The following is a 26,529-nucleotide window of genomic DNA, read 5'->3' on the forward strand; positions in this document are numbered from 1 at the left end:
CCTCTTCAGTCGTTTGTGAGGCCTCTTCAGCCTCACAAACGTATTAAGATCACAGCTTTAGTGCGTTTTGATTCAATGCTGAGTACAGCCAAACTGACAGTCTCTTCTCTGTCAGTGTAGACCGCAAATACCTCATTCCTTCAGTGCTTGGGTCCGAATGCTTCTCGTTTTGCACCGTCCCGTTCAAATGAAATCGCCGCCAATCATATGTCCACGCTCGCGCCAGGACCGGGGGATGGGTTACATGACGTGAATCTTGTGCTGCATTCACTTGCACTCGGACATTAGAGACTTTCTCTCATAAATGTCCGATGAGCCACAACTTTTCTTTCAAAAACAAAGCTGCCAACTGGGGTGGCAGCTGGGGTGGCAAGGCCTATTTTTAGGGTGTCAGTTGCCACCCTGGTAGGTGAAACTAGGCTACTAGCTACAGTACAGATGGAACTAGATGAGCTGTTAACTCTCGCTCTGAATTATTTTTTTGTAAACTCTCGCTCTGACTCAGACAGGTTGAAAGAGACGAGACACACATTTTTCCCACCCGCATTCCGCGAAGACCCGCCCTACTGTGCCTCTGATTCGTAGATTGTTTGGGGGGGAAAACGCTGACGGGATGCTGAATGTGATTGGACCAATGCGTTGACAGACACACACAGACAGTGAAACAGGACATGCAGACCGCTGTTTGCAGTAGTGGCGTCCCATATTCTCATGTACCCACTTGCTGATTTGTTCAACCTGTCTTTGTCCACCTGTGAGTTGCCGACTATTTGGAAATGTGCACGCATCATTCCACTGCAAAAAGGTGGTGATTTACTTGATACAAATAATTATAGACCAATCTCTATAATCTGCTCTATTTCCAAAGTTTTGGAGAAAATAATTTATAATCAACTGTCACATTATCTCAATACTTATAATATTTTATCTCCGGTTCAATCTGGTTTCAGGCCTAATCACTCCACAACAACTGCCCTACTTAAATGTACGAATGACTTGTACTCTTCTGCAGATGATGGTGAACTCACAGGTGCCATTTTTATTGACTTGACAAAAGCCTTTGATTTCGTTGATCGATATCTGCTCTTGGATAAACTTCACGGCATTGGCCTTTCTAATAATACAGTGTTATGGTTTAACTCGTACCTTCACAGTAGAAAGCAATGTGTGGTTGTTAATGGAAAACAGTCTGATCTGTTGATCCAACAAAAGGGTGTACCCCAAGGATCAACTCTGGGCCCACTTCTGTTCTCTATTTACATAAATGATTTATCTTCTTGTCTCATTAATTGTTGTACTCACCTTTATGCTGATGACACTGTTATATATATACATCCAAATCAGATTTTTCACAAATTCAGATCTCTCTTCAATCAGATTTTAATATCTTACAGGACTGGCTATCACACAATAAACTACTGCTTAACAAATCAAAATCTTATACCATGGTCTTTGGTACCAGGCAGAAGCTCAAATCCAAACCTAATGTAGTAATAACATGTAAGGATGGCACTTCTCTGCATAAAGTTGATAGCTTTAAATATCTTGGTGTATGGCTAGACTCTGAACTTTCATTTAAACTACATATAAAGCATGTAATACAAAAAGTCAATTACGGAATCGGTGTTTTACACCGCTCTCGCAATTGTTTTACGCTCAGTGTCCGAAAGAGAATTGCTTCTCAACTTATTCTTCCGATTATGGACTATTGTGATGTTGTCTACCAAAATGCACATAAATCAGATCTTGCTCCACTCAACATAGCCTACAACAGACTATGCAGATTTGTTCTTGGTTGTCCTTTTCGTACACATCACTGCACAATGTATAACCAACTTAAATGGCCTTCTTTAAATGTAAGAAGACACACGCATTGGCTTCAGCTGATATTTAAATGCATTTATCTTAACTATCCCCCTTATTTAAAGCAGTATTTTGTACCTTACTCACCAAATCATCAAGTTAGACATTCTGTTCAGATTTATTTCTCTGTCCCCTCTGCAAAAGATTTTATTGGCAGAAGAGCGTTCATGTTCAAAGCCCCAACTGACTGGAATACTTTACCTGCTGCTATTAGATCTCTTGCATCATTGGGTTTATTTAAACATGCATTATCATCTCACTTTCAACTGGTCTGTACTTGTTATTAATGAAACTGATATTGATGAAACTGATTTGCTTGACCGTCTCAAATTGTAATGATTGTATGCATTGCTTGAATTTTACTTTTTAAAAAAAAAAATTATTTTGTCTTGTGTGTCATGTTTTGCATTTTGTCTTTTTGTTTATGTATGTCTGTAAGTTGTTGCTATTGTCGGGACCCCCTTGAAAACGAGATGGTGCATCTCAAGGGGTTTATCCCAATCAATACAATTTCTATATATAGTGATGGGAATTCCGGCTCTTCTTGGTGAGCCGGATCATTTGGCTCGGCTCAGCCGGCTCTTTCGGCTCCCAAACGGCTCTTCAGTTTACCACATATTATACCTTTTAATTCAATCAAATGTAGCCCTGTTTTGACTAATGATTTATATGTGTACACACATATATCACTTAAATTATTCAATACATCCTTTGTACTGAAGTATTCAAAAGTAAAAATGACATGTTTAATATAAATGATTTGCTGTGGCCAATTGTTTTCATTGCATTTACAGACCCGTGTTACTCTCTGATACCACCCAATGAATGCACTGACTTGCTTGTCGAACCACGCTACAAAAAACAGATAGCAACACCTATAAAAACTATTTTAAAAAAGGGGCTACTGTATCGACATTTTAAAATTATAATTAAAGAAAAGGCCCTGACAAAACAGCAGGGCTCTATTTCAGTAACTATTAGCTATAGAAAAAAAGACAGCAACAACTAACATCAAATCTTTGCTGAGCCTAAGGATAATCATAAATAAATAACATAGTGAAAATAAATATATTGCAATGCTCAAAACAGCAGCATCCAACCGTCTCTAATCCTTGGATATTACATGTCACCTGCATGCATGCACGGAGCAGCTGTAGCGCGGAGATCATCATCATCATCATCATTCTGTCTTGTATTACTTAAAGTGGACCTATCATGCTATATTTGAACAATATATTGTAGGGCCATATCTATATAAAGTATATATATGATTCTGTGAGCTGCAGCTGACCACGCCCCCCTGCAGGAGAGGGCAGCGTGCTCTGAGATCAGCTGCTGGGCTGTCAGAAGAGGGGGAGAAAAAGAGATCTCCCTCCTCCGTGTTTTAATCTTATTGAAGTAAGAAGAGAAGTAATGGGGCAGAAACCCTCCTTTTTATGCAGCGGTCCAGACATAGACATCAAACGGCGACACATATTCAGTTGCCAGTTACTTTGGCATTAGGGCAGGGATATCTAGATACTTTCCAAAGTTTCACATAATGAATTGTGCTACTTTTAAAGCAAGCAACGATGTTTTCAAATCTGTAATCAAAAAGCTCCTCAAAAACACTCTCGAAGCAGTTCCTGCCGTTGCTACGTTAGTTCAAACAGTAACAACGGACTATTTTTCTTAGCGGATGCATGTCAATTTAAATACATACAACTCAATAAATCAATAAAATCATTTTCTAAATCCATAAAAGCATTTCAATTAATATTGGGAGTCATGTCGTTAATTTGTTGAGAATGTGGCCATGTAATAAGCGGGATAATGTGCACATTGCATAATGTGCCTTCATGCCGATCTAGATCCCTCCGCAAAAACAAAAAAACCGGCTCGTTCGCGGGCGCGAGCCGGCTCCCGTCGTTCACTTAAAAGAGCCGGCTCTTTGAGCCGGCTCGTTCGCGACCGACACATCACTAGTTTGCAGTCTATGGACATAGCGGATCATTTTTGACTCGTTGCGTTGTGGCGATGTCTCGCAGATAACACAGATAATACAGATAATACATATGAAAAGTATAATTTGCTCAGAGTCCATAGACAGTTGTGGTTCGGTCCGGATCCGGACCAGAGTCCGGACTTTGAGGATGCCTGATATAGGGGCTAACTCCAAGTCTGTGCCTAAATTGTGATTGTTTTTCTAATGGCCAGCAGGGGACAACTCCACTGGTCAGATTTTGTAGAAGTCTTTGAAAGAATTACCCAACATTTCACTTTATTTATTTACCCAGAAAGCATTTTCCAAATTATTTTATGCTCCCAATAGCAAGTGTTATGCCTTCTTTAATAAAGAATGATGTTCATTTTGTAGATGATATTCCCATTTGGAGGTAAATAGTGATGAATAAATAGTGGTTATTCCGTTTTGGATGTTGGCAGTGTTTTAGTCTTAGAACTTTAACACAGTGTGTTTTCAGTTCATGAAAACTAATTGAAACATTTTTCGTGCTCTAAAAACGTCTCGGTTGTACTTTGTTCCCCCCCTCCAGTCTCACTTCTGGTTCCAAAAAAAACAAGATGGCAACTGCCAAAATGCCAAACTTGAGGCATCAAAAAGGTAGTCCACAAACCAATAGGTGTAGTCACAGTGTCTATGTCCGCTTCTTATGATTAATGTATTTGATTACATTTCAGAATAACACAATTTCAGCTTAGGGCTATCAACAGCACCCAAAGAAAAAAACATTCAGTAACCGTTGACTCACTTCCGCTCTCCCACTTCCTCTTTTACTGCTTATGTCCAATGACTGAAAAGGAGAAATAATGTATAAACTTTAAAGCCTTCTCTGCGGGGAGTTAAGGCGTAATCAGCCAGTGATCTCAGTGGGGAGAGAAAATGGAAAAGTGAATCCACTTGCTCTAATTGGTCTTAACTCAAACACTCATGTGCCAGACATGCACACACACACACACACACACACACACACACACACACACACACACACACACACACACACACACACACACACACACACACACACACACACACACACACACACACACACACACACACGTCCTCAGTTAGGGCGTCTCCTGCGCTAATGTTGTTTCATTCTAAATGCACTGAAGGTCACTGGCATGCATTCCCTCAGCAAATATATAGAGTTTGGCTATATGACTTATACATGATAATACTGCTTTTCCAATATTAACATAACTGTGAGACTCTTTGGCATTTTGTAGCATGTCTTTTTACATCAGCTCATCTGTAAAGCCGGATTCAACAGGTTTATGTTGTGTTTTGGCTCTGTCATACACGGCCTACCTAATCATGCTATACAAAACATCAAGGGAAGCTATAAGTTAATTTAGCACATTTATGTAAAATAGCATGCATTTACCTCCTCAAAATCAGTCAAGGTTTATTTATAAAAAGTTACATTGTATTTTCATGTCAACTGATAAATATAATTAACTAGAGATATCATAAAAAAATCACCAATATTTCGGTAGGGTGCACATACATACTCAAACAAGCAGAATACATATTTATGTTATTTAAGAACAATTGTTATTATTCATATAATTATTATTGCCAACATTTGGACTGCATCTTCTTTTACGCAATATTAATAATGATATAATTATACAAATCTCTCTGTCTCTCCATGTATGGAAGTGTTTACTAACTTACCTGTCGGGTAATAGAGTAGTGCAGTAATGAGTCCTCAAACCCGGTAAAATACTTAGTTTTGAACTATTTTCAGTTCCCTTGTCTTAAAGTCACAGTTTTTGTGTGTGTTTTTAAGTCTGAAATAAGGTATGTAGTTAACACCAGCTGAAAAGAGTTCAAGTTTTTTCGAGAGCATAAAATATGTCAGTAAATACTCTGCTCTTGAATGTCTGAAGCTTCTATATGTCATAAAATGGCTGTTGCTAACAAGTGACTAAATGGGACTACTAAACGTCATCATGCTAAACATTAGCCTCCTTAAGGTGGTGATGACTACTCCTAACGGTGTAGTAGTTTAATTTATAGAAAAACGTTAGCTTTCTATTTTTGCCAATTGCATGTGATGTTAATATGGAGATTATCCGGCTGAATGAAATGTTTTAAGTATCATAAACGTGTGTTACCCACAAAGCAATATACTGAAATCTGAAGGGAAAATCTCATTGCCTTTTGACGAGGGAGCCCTTGCAATATCAACTTCTGGGTCTGCCTACACAAATACATCATCACTGCACCACTCCAATGAACCTGATAACGGAACTGCTGATCCATGTATACACTGAAAATAAAATACACAAAACTGTAAAAAAATAAAGGGAATCCACATGCACAGCTGTTGCATTGTATATGCACAGTGATTTATATAAAATCACATACAAACAGTATAAGTACACCATTTGCCATAAAAGAACAGATATAAACATTCATCATGTGTATTGATCTATCATAAGAACCCAATCATTTATGTGTTTTAATCAGTGACCCTGTAACAGAACATAATTAAACACACACACACACACACACAAATACAGATCCAAAGCATCACACACACACACACATACACACCCAAATGGTTGCTTGTGTACACACTTACTCATTAACCGCAGGAATCAGGGCTATGCCGGTGGAGTGTATTTAAAGGAGATTGCAGGCAGGCAGTTATTGGACTTGGCCTAATTGATAAAGCCATTAGTAACACTTGTTCAGATAACATGGGAGGAATCTCAGTCTGCTCACAGTCGCTCCAAATGGGTTCACTTAGGCTTAGAGTGCAGCACATTAAGAGAAGATTACAGAGCGATGTGCGGCGTCTTACCAGTCCATGCCTCGCTACTGTGAGATTAATAGAGATGAACTAAGGACAGAGAACATTGGACACTCTGTATGTGTGTGTGTGTAGCTGTGCAGCGGTTAGAATTATGTGCGTTTAAATGAGTGTTTGGATGTTTTCATGCATGCATTTACATGTGTTTTTGTACAGTAATGACACAGTGTTTGACATGTCATCTCGTGTGTTGATATATGTTCATATATGAATGGCATCTAGTGTGGTTGTTTCTGTGCTTCTCTGTAAATGAACATCCACATGTGTGTTAGTTTATCTGCCTTTCAACTAAAGCCGCAATGTGGCTCTGCAGAAGATGTTAACGCTAAGTGTCCAAGCAGAAGATGTGCATCCTGGGGTTTAAACTGCTGCTTGTCTGGTACAAACACATCACCCACTGCTGACTAACAAGCTCCACTGTTAGTGATGTCTACTTCACTTCCTGTTCAAATAAAAAGAGATGAACAGGAAAATTGGACATGCTGAGCCTCAGTAAGGCAAGCATTAGGGTGATGTAAACCCATCAATCTCTTTAAATATGGCCATGATACATGATTGAGCTGATGAGGGCTCATATTTGATGCTACTCCTCATGTTTAAATTGGACCTTTTAATGCCATAAATGCACTTATATTCAAGGATGCCCTGATTCAGTTTGAATCCACGTTTTTCCACCAAAACTGCAAAAATCGGATGGAAACGGGCCTACGTTTATTTTCCCTTAAAGGGGACCTATCATGCAAAATGCACTTTTTGATGTCTTTTATACATAAATATGTGTCCCGGTGTGTCACGGAACTCGCGCAGCGTCAGAAAATAAAACCCTCTCTCTTTTCCTCCGTACCCACATCTCTAAAAACGGGGGTACAACGGAGCTGATCCAGATTTGCTTTTAATATGGTCGGTGTTCACATTAGCATCGCTAACACTCAGAGCTAACCTGTACTGGAGAGCATTACATTACATTGCATTTAGCTGACGCTTTTATCCAAAGCGACTTACAATAAGTACATTCGACCAGGAAGACACAACCTTGAAGAAAACAGAATCATATAAGTACATCAGGTTTCATAGAGCCAAACATTTCAAGTGCTACTCAACTGGCTTTAGGTAAGCCAGTCCTTTATTAGTATATAAGTGCTCTGTTAGCAGTTATTTGTTAGTAATAGTAAGCATGTGTGTGAAGAAGCAGGAAATACAAAGGAACTCACCTTGTGGTATAACCGGCAAGAGAGAAAGCCTTTGAGCTCCAGACTGTTTCAGAAATAACCCTTGATAATCCACGATATGGCGTTTCATCACGGCAGTATTTAGTTCAGACAGTAGCTGCCGGGTCCCGCATGAGCTCAGCCCCCTCCTTTTTCTTTTATCACATTTCTTTTTTTAAAGCTTTATACCCAAAATCAGCACTTTTGAAACAGGAAGTGAAATAGAGGGATATGAGGCATGGCTGGAATGGGTGATCTGTTTGGTATTTTGAGTAAAACACTTCATAGACATGTGTTTTATATATTTTTATATATCTGAGACCTATGCTATTGCCTACAAATAGCATGATAGGTGACCTTTAAACTGAATAGTTAAACAACGCAACACTTCCAATTTTCCCTCCAATGTTGGTTATAAGTTATCTTGCTAAACGTTCGATGATGTAACATCATTCCCAAATTCCGTGCCATGTATCAAGCTTTATTAAACAGTTTCAAACAATATTCTGGCAATAAGTGCAGGATTTCACATAACATTTCAAGAGCAATTAAGCACAGGAACAGGAATGTGGATTGGGGAGGTTTGGCCAATACCCTTTGCTCTTAATGAGATAAATGTTGGTGCTGATACCGATCCAATGCAACTGTCCTTCCTAGGAAAAAGAAAGCCAATGGCCCAAAGCAACATATTCTGTCATTCAAGAGTCCCAAAGAGTTCGTAAAAGTCCCAAAGAGTTCATAAAAATAATAAAGGACGAAGTCAGGTTATTATTACTAAGAAAGAATTATTGCAACCAGGACATCAACGCTCCTTTAACTTTAATAAAGTGGTAACTCAACGCTAAACCATCCGAAATTGTAAGCCTTGAACACCCTATAGCAAAGTTACACCAAACCTTAACCAAAGCATTGTCACAAAATAAGAAGCATTTCTTTTTAGCAGTGGTTTTTCTATGGTTGAGGAAGGCATTTGCTAATAATGTCTCCCTGGAAATGGTAGCATCAGCTCAAAAAAAGCTTCCGTGTCATTTTAAAGGGCATTGACAAACAGGGTTTTGGAGGGTTCCCTATAATATTGGTTCCTTCCATACAGTTATAATGCTCCACTTAAACTGATTTGTACACTAAGAAAAAAAAAATATATTCAACCAATTCAAATCTCTGTAATAGCATTGATGAATACTGACATAAACAAATCAAATCAAAAGAACCTCACATGAAACTAGAAATGGACAACATTGACTGGATGATATCTGATTTGCAAAGGGCAATTACTGCAAAGCCGACTGATCCTGTGTTACATATGTTCATCATACAGCATTTGCAAACACACAGTATATTGAATCAAAGGATTATGTGGTCTGTGCTCCCTGCAGAATTTCATTTTCGATGGTTGTTTACCAGAAAAGAAATGTGGAGTGTGATGCTTCTAAATGATCGGGAGCTGACAGTGTTTTCCTCAGAGTCCTGATCTCTCCCTCTTTTCCACCCCTTCATCTCTCTGTCCCCTCCATTGCCCATCTTTTGCGTTTCTCTCCCCTGGGCTGGACACTTTGTCCTTGCGCTCCCTGTCTCCTCCTCGTCCTCCTCCTCCTCCTCTCTGCCTGGGCCGAGTGCGAGTGATAAATTATTCGTGAGCATGCTCCGAGGGCCCAGGGCTGCTCATTCCTGCACACAGAGGACTAGCATTGATCCGGCCTGTGGTTCAACTTAATTGGAAACCCAGTTACACCAGCTACAGACACACTCCGACACACACTGCACACACACACACACACACACACACACACACACACACACACACACACACACACACACACACACACACACACACACACACACACACACACACACACACACACACAAACATGCACTTGCCGTCTAATGTAAAGCCCTGTTAATACACACATACGCAGCATTGTACAGTAATACACCGGTGTATAGGTGCGCAGTTATTACAAATGTCAACATAATTATACAACACACACACACCGACACGCAATCCCCACATGCATTCATGCATTAAAGTGGTGCAGGATTAGCATCTGCCTAAGCATCAGCTACAGTGTGTATTTTTTATGATTACCAGTACATAATGAAGTAGTATTTTGCCCACATGTGTTTCTTATGAGCCACTGTATACAAATACAAACACTCCAATATTAAAATGTAGAAATTCACCGAAGTGCATGAAGTGACACACAGACAACTAGATGTTTGCAAATCTTTGAACACACACACACACACACACACACACACACACACACACACACACACACACACACACACACACACACACACACACACACACACTTTATAGTCACTAAGCCTGCATTCTAAGCAGCACTAAAGAGGAGTAACAGTCCACAGTGGAGCAATAGGCCCAGGGTTATCGATTGGACTGAGACACTGACTATCATACAGCTAATAGATTACATCAGACACATCGGAGCGGCCCAGTCAATGAGGCCTGATCCTATTAACTGGGGATTTGTAAACAGTTCTGTGCTCACTGTGACGGCTGCTGTGCTGCTTTGTGAGGGTCTGGAGGAGGCTCGTATATCAGTGCACCCGGCCCCAATGTGCTGCCAGCCCCAGCCCAGCCGGGGTCATGGGTGTGCTGGACAACATGCTTTCATTTTATTGTCTTTGGAACAGGGATGTCGTTTTTCTTCTGTATTGGTGTCAATCCTTCAGAGGTTTAACGTTGTAGTGGTATTTCTTGCATGGGTTGAATGTCAGTGGCTGTGTTCCAATTTACTTACTAAGTAAGTAAATTAGCAATTACAGTATAGTATAAACAACAGACTTTTACACTGGAGTAGAGAATAGTTTTAACATTCATGATGACGTCATAGTGTTAGCTTGAGCCAAATCAAAGGAAAGACTTACTCAGGTTTGCAGGCTAAAGTATAACTACTGTACAAATGGCAACATGTTGCTGGTTGCTAGCATCAAAAAGGTTATGGCTCTAACTTTCAAACTGATCACATACCAGATGTATAACTATGTAATCTAAGTATTGGAATGACACACATAAAAAGTGCTCACATTCCTAGCGTATTCTTTCAATTAGATAAGGTGGATATGTGTCTAAGGTTTTGTGATGCCCATCTCATCAGAACAAGGAAGAAAATGTTAGGGTGACTTCTCTCGTAAGCCACCATTCCACTGTAGATGATCCTTTTAGATTATCCATCTGGTTATCGTTAATTATTTTTTATTTGATCTGAGAATTATTTATTTGTTATCAATGTGGTAACATCATTATTACGTCATGGTGTTAGCTTGAGTCAAATTAAAGGAAAGACTACCTGAGATGTGAAGGCTAAAGTGACTACACATTGTAAAATGTAACTGATGTTGAAATAACATGAATGTTATTTTTTATTAAATCAATGTGGTCAGTGGGTGATGAGATGAGATGAAACCCAAATATTGTACTTGCTGACCTTTGAGGGAAAAGGCCATTTTCATTGCACACGTTTTGAAAATAGGAAAAGCATGTTCATTAACAATAATATTAAGAAGGGCTCTCTATTCAAGTGTTTGATGACCATGAGACAGCACGGACAGTTCAACAGCTTTGAAACTGAACAGTGCATGGTCGATAAATGTTTTGGTAAAATGTTTTGGTACATATTTATCTTGCTTTAGGAAATAAATAGTGCTCTGTTTTTTGAATGCATGCACATTTTGTCCCTAAAATTGATCAAAATTGGCTTAAAGAAACTTGACTATCAATTTGGCCATACATTTCTCTCAAATTGGTATTTTTGTGAGATATCGAAATGTTTGTTTGATCATCAGCTGGATTCATTTTTTAGCAGAATCATGTTCCTTGCTAGCTAGCAGGTCACCAGTGTACAATAAAGCCTTTTTATATTCTAAAAATTATGAAAGGTTTATAGTAGGGGTGCACCGAATGGGAAATTCTTGGCCGAAACCGATACCGAAAATAGGAAACAGTTGGCCGAAAACCGAATGCCGAAAGGCCGAAAATGATTAATAGAAATATATATATATAATGTATACATTTTTTACCAATGTTGTTCAGCTACCTGATTATGGAAATAGACATGATTATGGCAAAACTTAACTTAAATAATAATCACTATTATGGGTCCATAAAACATTTATTCAGCACTTTTGAATGCATACAGTACATTTATATATGTCATGTATTATTGCTAAAAAACATTATATCGCAGTCTTAGTGTCGCCAACTCGTTTCTAATATGCAAAGACAACAAATGCGTCTATGATGTATTTTCGATCAGACGAGATCTCTCTCCCCCGTCTGTGTGCGAGGGGGCGGGGCAGTTTACACACACGCAGCTGCTACATGCAGCGGAGCACACTGCGGAGATGGCGGAGAGAACGCGCTCCGAGGTGTGGTTAAACTTTACCCGTCTCGATGTGGAGAATACTTGTTACCATAAGTGCAATAAGAGTTTAGCATGTAAGCACGAGCAATTTGTCTAAACATTTAGCAAAAGTGCACCGCATGCAGACGGAGGAATGCACCGGGTTCGACCGTCTTTCTAGCAGCTCTGTAGCCCCATCCACGAGTAACGTTTCCACGTCAGGTGTTATGTATGCTAGCAGCAACACACGGAGTTAACTACATGATACAAACATGGGTTAATGATTAGAGGTAGGCTAACTGAGTTATTTAGTTTGTTAAAGTTTCAGCTATTCTGTTTACAGTCTGTCATCAGATTATTTAATACGATTTGTTAAAGGCTCAGGGCAATCTCGATGACAAAGGTCAATGTTCCCCCCCCCTGTGAGCCAGCCGCGAGCATGGTCGCCGCGTCTTTATTACGTCATCACAACAACACGTTAGATTACCAACGTAAGCCTGTTCTGACATTCGGTGATATTTTTTCGGTGCTAAAACCCTTTCGGCCGAAAGCCGAAAGGGCCGTTTTAACCATTTTCGGCCGATAATTTTCGGTGGCCGAATATTCGATGCATCCCTAGTTTATAGGTCTATGAAGGTTTATATTTAAGTGAATCACTGCATGTAGCAACTAATTAGGGGGATAACAGTTAGAAGAAACACAAATTAACCCTGGGAATTGTCTGAAAGGATCCTTTGCTTAGCTTTTATTTGTTCTACATGAGCTGCATATCATAATCCATAAATAGTAGTTTTGTGTTTTCCTGCAGCCAAACACAACCAAGAGGAGGAGAAAACACATGGTCCACTGTTGTTACAAAGCGTTAGTGCAGAGGAATAAAGTGCCACCTCCTCACCAGTGAACAGCTCAGTTCATCTAAAGTCCATTACAGCATAAGCAATACTTCAGTTTAGCCAGCACCACGATGGATGCTGGTCGTTGTTTTTTTCTTTAGATTAATTTCGTGGCCTAAACCTATTCCCATGTCCCTTCAGGGTCTGTGCAGCAAAGAGGAGTGCAAACACAGAGGCAGAAAGAGAGATAACGGTAAACTGGGTTCTCAGGCAGCGCTGTGTTTTTAAGAGCAAAACGACCTTTCCAAAATAAATAGATCTGTGTCGCGGACTGCTAGGAGAGAGAAACGCCCTCGGTTCAATAATTAATTCCCGAGTCGAGGGTTTTGGAGAGCCGCTGATTGGGCTGATTCTTTTTTTTTTTATTCTGTTATGATACAAAGGACGCCGTTTGAAGTAATTTGTCCCAGAGAGAGCTGCTTGGAATACCATACATGCTTTGATTTAGCAAAGCAAATTTAATTTTGTTTGCTTTATGCAAACCAGCCAAGGCCGCAGGGGTTTCTCTGATTCCACCAGAGGGGTGATGGTGGTGGTGCTGATGAAGGAGGTGGGGGGGTTGCACATAACAGAATCACGCTGCTGCCGCTAATATATAATACACACTCATACACACAGCGCATGCAGTGAGCGGCAACAGTTCATGAGTACAAAGCCTATTCCCCCTCAACACACACACACACACACACACACACACACACACACACACACACACACACACACTACAATCCCTTTGAAATCAAAGCTTAAAGTAATTGTTTGTGCGTTGTGTTTTGTTTCCCTCTATCCGTCTATTATTAGTGTTACTGGTATTATTCCTATCATGTTGTTTTAGCTGCCTGCTCTCGCTGCTTGCCGGGGTTTTGTTTTATGCCGTTAATGAAAGCTTCTCTCCTCGCTTTTGTTCTGCTTTGGTTTTTTTCCAATACGTGAATGGAATACATCTGTGTATATCTGTGCCTGATATTTCCTGAGACACCCAACAGCACAATAATGAAGAGGCTACTTGTGATTTAGTAGTTTGTGGAGATTTTCTTTACATAGATATTTGTGCAAACCCTTAAAGGTATACCTTAACGAACGTGATCAGACGTTCGTGATGTATTGCAGTTATGTCATTAACGATAGTCTTTAATTACCTTTATTCTGTACCGTACTGTCCGTCTACAGATGTTACGCAAACAGTGGAGGTATTTCATCTCCGAATGAGAGAAGGCTATTCAGAACAGGTGGCAAAGCGGTTTTCTCATACTCCATTCAACTCATTTTATTTTTTTTTAAAAGGAACAATAATGAGTGGATAAAGCAGAAAAACCCAATTTCCTTTATGCTTTTTATATCCAGCAAAAGCCCTCGTTGACGGCCCTTTGGTCTTTTGTTATAGAAAACTGAGCTAATATCCTCCAGCTCTCGGCGCAGTTTAAAGGTCTTAATTGGATTCCATTAGTATATTGCTTGACATGACACTTGAGTCCGCTCTATTAGAATTCCCCTGCCTGGGATTAAAAAGAATACTTTTTTCTGCATTCGACTCTCTGGGCTCTTTTGTTACATCTCAAATATTCTTTGTTGGATTCACTGTTTTTCAGTGACACCATTATTAAAACCGTGAGCTTGACTCAAACAGGTGCTTTTATGTCTAGAGGACTTGCTGTAAAAAGGCATGGCATTGTCTCATCGCTGCAGTTTCTGTATCAATAAACCTTAGAGGTAATACAGTATGAGGATAACTGATAGAATGTGCTGTAAGCCCCATAATAAACTTCTCCATCCTGTTTCTGTACAAGACTAGAACCAAGGTTGGGCTCCTTGCTGCTTTCTTTTCAGAGCATCACGCAGTGTTGAAGTGTTTCCTCCGTGGTTTCACGCGGTGTAGAACAAGGGCCAAAGGAAAGGTGTGTTTGATGATTTCTGTGTTTCATGTCTCCTGCCCCAGTCCTGAGCTGACGTGGAGGGATGTTCAGCATCTGATCGCCAACACAGCACAGATCCCCGACCCCAAAGAACCTGGCTGGAACATCAACGCGGCAGGATACCATGTTCACTATAGGTACTGTGCTACATCACATATTTTTTAACACACATATTGGGTATGATTTTATTCACCTTCTAATGCTGCGTCTAACACACCGTACGCGATGCGAATATTCACTTTGCTCTGATGCGTTCTTGCTCTAAATGCTCGAGTTTCACCGCGGCTGTCAGCTGTGTTTACTCGCATCATTCAAACAAGACGCGCTGGCTTGGGGGCATTTAATTGTAATACACGTTTCAAAATGATGCCGAAGTAACAACATACTGATATCGGTTAGTAAAACCATGAATTAATGCTTTGACAAGCCTGCAGACAGACGGCAGGCGAAAAACCTTTTAAAATGCGTGTTTTCTGAATGGAGATCAGATTGACCAGGCTAAGCTAACGTTGTATATGCTCCGGCCACACTCACAACAACGGCCTATACAGACATAAATAAACCAGCGACTGTATTCTCCATGACACAGACAGTCTGTGGTTTGTACTTGTTTAACTTTAGTCAAGTTTCTGAACAGATATGAAGAGCTGTGAGCTCTGAGTGCTAACAGCTAACGGCTGATGTTGTTTTTCTTGTTCAACGTCAGTGACGGCAGGCTGAGATCCTCACCGCTGATTGGCTACCGCGAGATCGCGACATTTTTTAACTCGAGCGGTTGTCGCGGCCCCCTCCAATCGCCTCAATCGCGCCTCGGCATTCGCATCAACCGCTTCATGCGCGCCGTCAGAGCGAATTTGCGTCTGTCCGCATCTCTGCATTGACTTTACATGTAATCGCGCCGCCCCCAAAAATCGCATTGCATCCGGTGTGAACGCAGCATAAGTGAGACTGACATGTAAACTGAACTGATCAATAGACAGATCTGTTAAGGTTCTTCATACGCTGCACTCGGAGAGAAATAGTGGAGACGGAGACGATGAACTGTTTAGCCCTTGAGCATGATTTATTCCTATGCTTCTCAGGTGATTCCTTCGCTCAGCCGAACTAACTTAGAATAACACAGTGTACACATGCATCAGGTGAACACACCCTCATTTACATGACGCAAGCCTGGTCCTTACGTAGCACGTAACACTACAGTGCCTCACAGTGGTACAATAACAATATTACATCCCTATAGTACGGAATAGACACAATCTCTCTATACATACAATAACTGAGGACATATGTAAACATTTCCCTTAACAAGATCACTTTTTGTTCTTTAAAAGGAAAGTGATCTACCATGCTAAGCTGAAACCCATGATTAGTCATTGCTATGGCTATCTAAGAGACATTAGACAATCATGGTTGTGCACTTTTTAAGTAATAGTTCAATATTTTGGAGTTTTCGTTTTGTTGCGTTTTCACAGAGTCACAGAGTTACTTAAGATTTAGATGATATAAGTCTTATATCTGAAGAGTAAATATAAGGTTACAGACGGTAACAGTTTAGCTTAGCATACGTTTTTGAAAAAAGCTGGCCTGACTCTCTCCAAAAACACAATGATTCAACAACCAACTCCTTTAAAACTTGGAATATCTCATATGTTCAATCCATTCAAACTATTTTTTGGCCAAGCAGCAACACCTGTTTGGTTTCCTGGCAACCACAAAAGACTTTGTGTGGCACATGGTAATTTGCCAGGCTAGCTGCTTACCCCTTTTTCTAGTCTCTTTTGCTAAGTTAAACAATCTTCTTGTCTATCTCTTATTACTACTCCTGCTCTTAACTCATCTTTAAAGACATTGAGGAACATAAATGTTATACTAATATTGATATAAAAACCTTTAAATAGGCTGCATACTAGAGTCAAATGTTTTTATAGTGAGATTTTTTTAAAGGGGTACATTTTCAGAGTTCAGATTGTTTTTCTGTGCCTCTGCTGTGATAGGTTTACATGCTTTCAAAAAGGCCTTTATTTTCCTCATACTGCCTTTGCTGCAGCACCTTTTTTCATCCTCTGTTGTGATTGGCCAAACGTTTAGCGATAACCTGTCCCTTAGCATATCATGTGCAAAGGAATCCAATGGCGGCGTGTCAGGCGGGGGGGGGGAGTGTGTTGGAGAGAAAGTCCCTCTGGAGAGAACTTTGGTATGTTAGCCTTTGCAGAGCATGAAGGTTTCTCAATTCTCTAATTTCCCCTCCTCGGTCCTCCGGAAATGGATTTCAGCGCGCCATGTTGAAGGACATCTAATTTCTCTAAATACACATCGAGGACCGAGGATCGAGCATCGAGGAGGCTCTCTGGAGGAGCTCTAACCAAGGAGACACTGATGGTTCCTCCGCGGATGTATTTCCGGCAACAGTGATGTTTCAAAGAGTCGTGATGCACGGTCGGACTGATCTCAGCCAATGACAGCTCTGCATGCATCCCCTGGATATTATTTCATTAACTGCTTTCATCACGACGCGACAATTAGAGAAATGAGAAACCTTCCATGTACACGCACGAAAACCTATAAAACACACTATAGGAAAGGGGAAAACACAAAAGGCATAATAAAATGTCTCTTTATCTCTTCACTTCTTTTATAAGATTGAATATTTATAAGCCTCTGAATGCTACATAAACAAACCACTGTACAAAAAAACCCTTCAGATTGTAGATTGTGATAATATTGAACATTTCAGGTGTTTTATAGATGTTTTTTCCGTGTGTTACCTTAGCTGCTTGTCTAAAATAATAGCTGCAACAGTTTTATGTATCAAACTGAGGTGTTACTTGTACTAAGTTTATTCCAGTAAACAATCCTCGATGATCACACTGGTAGTGTCATCTTCCACTTGTTTACTGCTATATTTGCCACGTGCACAACTTTAATGTGAACACTCTCCTCGTATAAAGCGCTTCAACCACAAAAAGCATCTGTTTTATGACAGTTGAGACAGGTGATCTTGTCCGGGGAGGAGTGTCATTGTAATCCTCTAATGTTATTATCACACCCACAGCGTGTCTGAGTGTCTGCACCTGCTCTGATTTATACACACAGAGGCTGGAGGAAATGGAGCTTCTCCCTGTGACTGTATGAAGCATGAATCTGTGGAGAGAGGGAGAGTGCGAGTGAGCCCCATGCTCCTCCAGACATCGTATAAACGCTTTTACAATGCTTTTACAATGTCAGCCGGGCGATGACATATCGGTAATCAGTCATAGCGTTTGTGATGTTTTTCCTCTGCTCTCTGTCTCACTCACCTTAACATTTCCTCTCCCCATCCTGGCTCTAACTCACTGTCAACACCCCTCTTTCTGTTCCCTGTTTCAACCTTTTATTCCCTTCCTGCTTCTCTCCTCCATCCCCTCTATTCGCAGCATGCTGTGTAGTAAAATAGATTGTAATTACTGTGTTGCTGAGAGAAGAATGGATTAATTAAAATATAATGATGCCGATCACACCAGCGGGCGTTTGTTGAAATCTGTCCATTTAGGGGCTGCGGCTGAGGACTCGTAATGCCCAGATCATACTGCAGCGGCCACCCTAATTATGAAGAATGGTTTATTGCATGGGCAAGGAAGGATGGACTGGACTAGTGCAATGAGCACAGGGTCACTTAACATCAATGAGGTTGTTACAATACATTAAAGATGTGATATCTGTAATGAGAGGATCCATGTTTAGGAAAATTGAAGATAACACTTAATGCTTATTAGCTATAGTGGAAACTAAGTGATATTTCTCTGGATTCTGCATGGTTATGACTTATGAGTTTGTTGCAGGTAAAATGGCTCAATGCACTGCGTCTTGAAAGGCATGCAAACAGACATTACAAACAAATTAAATCTTCTCCAATTTAACCGGCACATTCTTTAAAGAGGATATTTTATGTTCATTTCAAGGTTAATATTTGTGTGTAGTGTCTCTACTGTGACATGTCTCCATGCATTAATGTTCAGAAAGCTCTTTATTTTTCTCATACTGCTGCAGCACCTCTTTTCACTCTCTGTCTGAAACCAGAGCCAAGTCTGCTCTGATTGGGTAGCTGGCCGGCTCTGTTGTGATTGGTCAACCTCTTAGAGGTGTCCCGCCACTTAGCCTATCAATGTGTTGGAGCGCTAACCAATATAAGCGCAATTGTTACTTAGTGATGTCACTATGTAAAGCTGTAACGGAGTCCAATGGAGAAGTTTCAGGCAGGGGGGGAGTGTGTGAGAGAGAAACTCCCTCTGGCGTGTACCTTTACATGCATAAAAACCAATATATAAACACTACAGGAAAGGGAGAACCCAAGAAAGTATAAAAGGGCCACTTTAATGCATTTGTATGTGACCTTTGGGACCTTCCATTGTCTTCCCTTTGACTTGGAGTATTTAAGGACTTGCAACATGTTTTGTAATGCTGTATATGGGTTTTGGAAGTGGAAGTAGAATATGTGTCCATGTCTTAATTTCCATGTTTGTGTAAAATACATCGTTAGACTGTGGTCTCAAGCGATAATGCTCAACCCATATATAAGAAAATGCTAGTACACTGCACCATACTATTTGTGGAGTGCAGACATTCCTCTGTTTGGTTGAAAGCTTTCAGGATGACGTGTTGAATATGATATCACAGTAGTTTTGAACACTATGATAGTTATTTAAAAATCCCCCTACACTGGTACATTCTGCAGTGAAGAATGACAGAGAATTGATCTGCAACCAAAAGAGAGCCATATCATTCTTTGAAAACACTGCACACGTGCGCAAACTGGCTCACTGATGAGCAACACATCTAGCATTTACCTACAGAAAAGGCCAGAGTGTGTTAGAATGAGCAACAGCGTTTAATGCACTATGATTTAAAAAAGAATGTATGAGGAAGAAGGTCTAATGGCTTCCTTCAAAAGTAACATAATTACACTTTAGATAAGAAAATGTAATGAAGATATTAAGTATAACCTCTTTAAAAATGCCACAGGGAGCGTGTTGGGATTGAGGACACATGGTTGCAGTCAGAGAAGCATGGCTTTGTAAAAGATGAAGGGAAATAATGCCATAGATGTTGGTGAGTTGGCATTGATGTGTGTGAATGTAAATGGGTGTGTGTATTTGGGGATTTGGGGGGCTGTTGGATGGGTGCAAGGGGTCGCCCGCATCCCAGAGTTCCCATCTGTGTGACCTCCATATGGAACGGGAGATTTAGAAACTGTGATGTTGGGGAGCGCCCCCCCCCCCCCCCCCCCTCACCCATAACACCCTCAGCTCCCTCCGCCATGACGACAATAAACATGTCAACCACCACACGCCAGTGCAATCTGCAATCAGATTTACTGTGCATGAAATATGGTGGTGCTTTTATTGGTCCAAAGACTTGTCACTCATAATTTATAGGCTGTTGCCAGGCCGGCTGTGATGTCAGCGAGCTCCCTCGGGAGAATCAAAAAGGGGGAAAGAGATAGGGGTGAGGGGTTGTGGTTTGGTGGGGGGTTTAGAGATATAAGAGGACAGAAAATCTTTGTATGTAGGCGGGAAAAAGGGAATGAGGGGGGGAAAGGTGATGGAAATGGGTGAAAAAGGGGGAAAAAATAACACGCATCCATCCTCTCCTCTCCGTGGTGAGTTTATTATCGTGAGGGAGCGAGAGTGTCAGTTTTTTCCAGGGCCTGCACAAATGGATCTCCCCCTCCCCTCTTCGTCTCTCCTGCAGCGATGCTTGCTTTCCTTTGAACACTGACACCTATTGATCACATGGTTGACGGAGGAAAAATCTTCTTTCTTTTTTTATCCGCGATTCACATCTCCACTTGAAGCCTCCCTGACCCAGAAATAGAAAGTCTGGAGTTGTACCGGAGGGATGACGTACAGAGAAGAAGCAGGATGTCCAAACAGGCTTAATTTCATTTAATCTCTTCTGATAGCATAGGTGAAACTACAGTAATTATCCTGTGGGAGATTTAGATCGAAAATAACAGCGGCGGAGTAGATCAAAGAAACTCTGCCCTCTCTGCAAAGACAAAGTGAAAATCAAGGAGAATGCATGAGTGGTAAAACGATATCTTGCAAAAACTTGTATGGCATTAAGAAATGAGATAAGATTCAATCCCTCTTTTGAAAAATGATACCCAGCTCACAGAGAACTATTAGAATGTTTACATTTGTGGCATTTTATTCCATATCAAAATAATTAATTGCCTCCATTTTCAAATTAAAAGTACATTACAACACAATTAAGCATGCAAATGAGTCTGGGCCTGTCACGAGGAGCCGGGAGAAGTGAAAGAGTGACTGCGCTGATGTATGAGGGTTTGCATGCTTTTTTGTGTATTAGGTGTGTCGCAATGGATCATTGTGCATGAGCATGTGTGTGTGTATTTAGATACAAAAAAATGCTGCCTTTATTGAAGAAGAGTGTTGAAAATGCATCAGCGTGGGGAAATAAATCAGAGCTCTGCTGTAATAAACAACAGAGTAATTAGGTCACTCTTCCCTCGGTAACTGATCGACCAGAAGAGCAGATACTATGTTATTCCTATTGTGTTAAAGGCTTCTGTCAGCAGTAAAAAAAAAAAATCACCCAACATAAACACATACTTTTACACATACACATTTCTCTATCCCTGCCTCCTTTCAAGGGGCTCTGACCTCCAACGAGCCTGTTCCGTAAAAGATGTCTACATCGCGCCAGAAACCTGGGACAGTAAAGCATAATTTTGTCATAACCTTCCCTCTTTGGAGGGAAAACAGATATAAAAGTATATAGCCTGTGGTTTACGGTGAGTCCCCCTCACCCAGCCTGGCAGCAGCACGCAGGGCTGATGGATGCCGGGCGTCGGCCCACTTTTAATTGCTCGTAAATTTTTGATCCAGGGAAAATGCCACGTTCTCCTTGTCCCTCGGCGACATGGGTGACGGGGCCGCTCAGGAGGGAATAAAAGAGCCTCTGTGAGGAACACAGACAAGATGGGATACACAGAGACACAGTTACACACTTGGAAAGATACATCCACATCACTAGATCTCTATAGGAACATAGGATGTAGAAGACTCTGTGAGTTCACAAGTAATGGTAGGATTAATTTCGATATAGGGAAAATTCTACAAAAAATAACCTTTCATTCAGTTGTTTTTTTAATAAAAGATGCCAAATTCCATCCTTATCTCCTAAATATTAACATTGTTTACCTATAATTTGCAACAGCAAATATGTTTTGTAAGAAACATAATGCCGTCCAGATTTTTAACTAACATGATAATTAAACATTAACAATCTGTTAAGAATCAAATTTGATATAACTAATACTAAACTTTTCAGTAAAAAATCTGCTTCCCAAATGACGTTTTTTTTTTGTGCATGTAAATGTTCTGCAGAGGCTAAAATCCCAAAGTTCCCTCTCCCACACACTAACACTTACACTTCTATTGGCTAGCGTGCCAACACATTGTACGTGATAGGCTAAGGGGCGGGACATCTCTAGGCAGTTGACCAATCACAACAAAGCCAACTAACCAATCAGAGCAGACTGGGTGAAAAGGTGCTGCAGCACAGGCAGTATGGGCAAAAGAAATACCTTTTTGAACATTAAAGCATGTAAAATCACTAACACACATCAGTTGCCCTGATTCTGTGAAGGACATCTACTAAGGATTGTGTATATAATATACAGAGAGCCATTTATTTTGTATATAAGTGGAGGTATGATCAAAGGAAAGAAAAACATTGTATTTTTTACTCCATACTCATGCAGAGACTCACTGCACAAAACCGTCCTTGTCAAGCACTTACTGTAGAATTACAGAACCTCTATCTTAAAGGAACTTCTAACAGTGTGCAGGAGGCTGCATTTGCATACAGCTCCCCTTTTCTTTGTTTACTGTGGAACAGTCCTTTAAGTGCCCGTACAGCGATGACAGTAATGGAGATAGGATTGAAAAATGGGGTTTAAAAACCGTCTCTGCAGACTTGTGACTGTTGCCAAGCCTAACAGATGCTCATCTGATCAATTTCTTACCACGTTTGTCTTCCTCAATGGATGAAAGTAGAGGAGATAAATATAGGTTCATCCCACCATTTGCTTGTTTGTATGTATGGTCCGACATCCTGCCGAGGATTTTGATTATTTCCCTCTAGTGCAGGGGTTCTCAAAGTGCGGCCCGTGGGCCAATGGCGGCCCTCGGAAATGTTTCTGGCGGCCCGCGATAGTTAATGTGACACGCTGAAATGCATGCGTTATATTTTAATCCTCCATGGTTGTTTTCTTTCACACACAGTGACGTCACAGCTACCCACAATGCAACGCGCGCCATATATTTTTTTATAAAGACGCCATTTTTCTGGAGGTGCAAAAATCCTGGCAATGCAAATATAAACAGCTAGCTGATGTAGCCAGGCAGAGCGCACTAGGTTTTTTTTTCTGATTTAACGACCGAAGAAATCGCTGCATGTCTTCGGATTACATCTCTGGACTTGAGGGGTGTGCTCTAGGTCGTTACCAGCGTAAACTAGAGCTGTGTGGGTTGTTGGATGTACAATGTATGGAATTACGACCCTCAAAAGTGGCCTTCGGTCGATTTTGGCTGCATCTACGTCTATCTTCTGGAAACACCAGGTGAATACCCCACTTGTCACAATAATATTATCATGCCAATGCATATATGTGGTATTTTAGAGTTGACTATATTGATTAAGGCAATCGACTATGATATTCTGTATGCACCTCGTGTGAAATGGTTGATACCGGAAGTACGGTGTCGCCCTCGGCCCAAAACCCGTATGTGTGTGTGAAAGAATCTAGTAAGAATTAGAATGAGTAGCTTTCCAGCGGTATCTCCTGTGAGACTGTAACCAGGGCACATCAGCCAATATGGCCGCTCAAAGCAGCTTGACTTTACACTGTGTGGGATTGGTGGATTTGTGTGTCCGTCAAGGAAATCTCGGCCGGCAGCCATTATGGTCTGAAATGACCAATGGACATCGAGAAATCACTAAGGGCTTGATTGATTGATTGATTGAAAAGTTTATTAACAGCTTGTATATTGGGTACAGTACAGTACAGCTCAAAACATACAATTGTTAAGGGGATGCAGACCAGAGAAAGACTTTCGTCTTGTTTACATCAGGGTCCCCCATTTCCAATTCATCATGTCATTTAAGACATATAAGACATATTTGACATACAGATGGCTTATTTACAATTTACATACAGGTGGTTTTTTTTACATACAGATTGCTTGTTTACAATTTTCATTTTAGATTTCGTTCTAATACATCCTAACCGGACATTTAAGACATACCAAGTCTACAGATATACAGTTAGTAACAGAGTCTAAAATGCGAGTATATACATAGATGGGGGGGGGGAAGCTGTCCATTGAACGACATGTTGAGATTTGTACCATTACCGGGGCCAGTTTTGCAATGCTCTTTAAGAGAGGTTTTGAAGGTAAGTATAGTTTTACTTTCCTTTACAGTTGTGGGAAGAGCGTTCCACCTTGATGTGGCATAATTGCGAAACGTGTATTCCCCCTTTTTTGTGCCAAATCTGGGTTTCACATGATTTGTGGAGCTCCCTCTGGTGTTATGATCATGGTATTCCTTGACCTTTGGGAAGAATGTTGACATGTACATGGGTACCATAGAGGTGTAGTGGATCTTGTAGACCAGGCCCATTGCAAGTAGCTGTACTCTGTCGTCTACTCTAAGCCATCCTAGGTTGTCCAAGTGGGCAGAGGTGAGGTGGGTTCTAGATGAAAGGTCAAGCAGTAGTCTGACCAGTTTATTTTGCGATGTTTGAAGTTTTATTTTTAGCGCCTTGGAGGTGCTATGGTACCATGACGTGCAAGCATAGTCATAGTACCCTTGAATGAGTGCTCCTGCCAGAGTTTTCAGGGTGTTTTTGTTTACCAGAGAGGAGATCCGATATAGGAATCTACCCACCAAGTACAAAAAACATAAACCACGTGTCTCCCATCAGTTTCCTTTAGTGAGGAGAGAGAGAGAGACAGATAAAATGGCTAAAAAAAACGTTACAGTTGCCGACTTCGCTAGAGATTTTTTTCGCTAGCAGCAGTGAAGATAGAGCCTCACCCCCAAAACACACCAGGAGCGTCTGCGCCGCGTTACGTTGCGGCTGCGCCACGCTGCGACCTCCTCCTGCGACAACACACACCAGACGCGTTTCAAAACGTTGCGGAAGCGGAGCGTCGTGTGTGCAGCCTCGCAGTTGTTGTTGATTTTGGAATATTTCCTGGACATTTGTACTTCTACAAGTAAGTAGGCTACGTAGTTAAATGGTTTATGTTTGTGTCTGTTTAAATCGTGTTTATTGTTGTTATTTCCTATTTTGTTGTGTTGTAGACTACAGACACAGTTAATAATAATTGTAATATTCCAGTTATAAACGACATGAATCAAAGATGTGTTGCTGTATTTTAGTGGTAAAAAAATATGCATTCATCATCATAATTATTCTATATATATATATATCATTTACAGTGCCTGTAAACCGGAGGAGAACGCTGGCATGTATTCTCCTACTTGTGGGGTCTGCTAAATTAGTATATGTGCTCACCTTTCCACTTCCTACGAGGGGGGGCGCTGCCTGCCCGACTTTACCTTACGGCTGCGCCGCGGCAAAAATAGAATTCATCCTAATTTTAGAGAAGCGCTGCGCCGAGCCGCTTCTGGGACGCGTCTGAGCCGTAACGGCCCGTACACACAGCAGCTCTTGGCGATTTGTCCACCGCTTCCAGCGCGTCTCCGCCCATTGACTTTGAATGGGGATGACGTCACTTTCCCTCGCTTGTCGCCGAACTGCATTGTGGGGGGGCGAGGCAAAGATTTCCAGGATTTCCAGGATTTCAAAGTTGAGCAATGTTCAACTTTTGAAGCTGAGCTGGAAGCGTCAGCCAATCAAATCCCGTTTATGCAAATCTGACAGTTCAAGCGCTAGCCAATTAAACCGCGTGCAAGCTGGGAGAGCCAGACCGCAGTTCATTCTATATTCCTAAAAAAAATGGAGGAGAACTTAGTTATTGCGGTAGCAAATCACCCGGTTCTTTATGACCAGTCCCTATTTACTTACCGGGATACAAACCGGAGGAACCAGGCATGGAGGGAGGTGGCAGAGACAGTGGGTGAAACTGGTAGGTTTTCGCTTGTTTGGGGATTTTATAACCAGTTTACTTCGTTGCTAGTTTACTTCGTTGCTAGCAAGCATAGACATTATCATTAGCCAGCATGGAATGTAGCATAAAATAGCACCATAGACATCAATCTCATAAATGTTGAAAATGTTAAAAGAAATAGTGGAGAAGAACCGGGGTTTTTTTGCTTTGTATGTCGGGGGCGGGAGATTCATGTGATTGGTTGTTGGTCGCGAAATCCCCAAGCTTTCAGACACGCCCAGCTCCAAGATTTTCAAGATTTTTGAAAAGCTGCTGTGT

At 40.9% G+C, this 26,529-nt stretch overlaps 1 protein-coding gene across 1 annotated transcript in view; it reads left to right on the forward strand.

Annotated features, from left to right (window-relative positions):
• LOC117555251 (proprotein convertase subtilisin/kexin type 4-like) overlaps nt 1-26,529 on the forward strand; it is a 241,658-nt gene that overhangs the window by 152,549 nt on the left and 62,580 nt on the right. Inside the window, 1 exon segment of the mRNA XM_034230095.1 lies at nt 15,091-15,204. Within this exon segment, the coding sequence (XP_034085986.1) occupies nt 15,091-15,204 (114 nt within the window).

The sequence above is a fragment of the Gymnodraco acuticeps genome, unplaced genomic scaffold, assembly GCF_902827175.1.
Source record: "Gymnodraco acuticeps unplaced genomic scaffold, fGymAcu1.1, whole genome shotgun sequence".
In the NCBI taxonomy this organism is placed as follows: Eukaryota; Metazoa; Chordata; class Actinopteri; order Perciformes; family Bathydraconidae; genus Gymnodraco; species Gymnodraco acuticeps.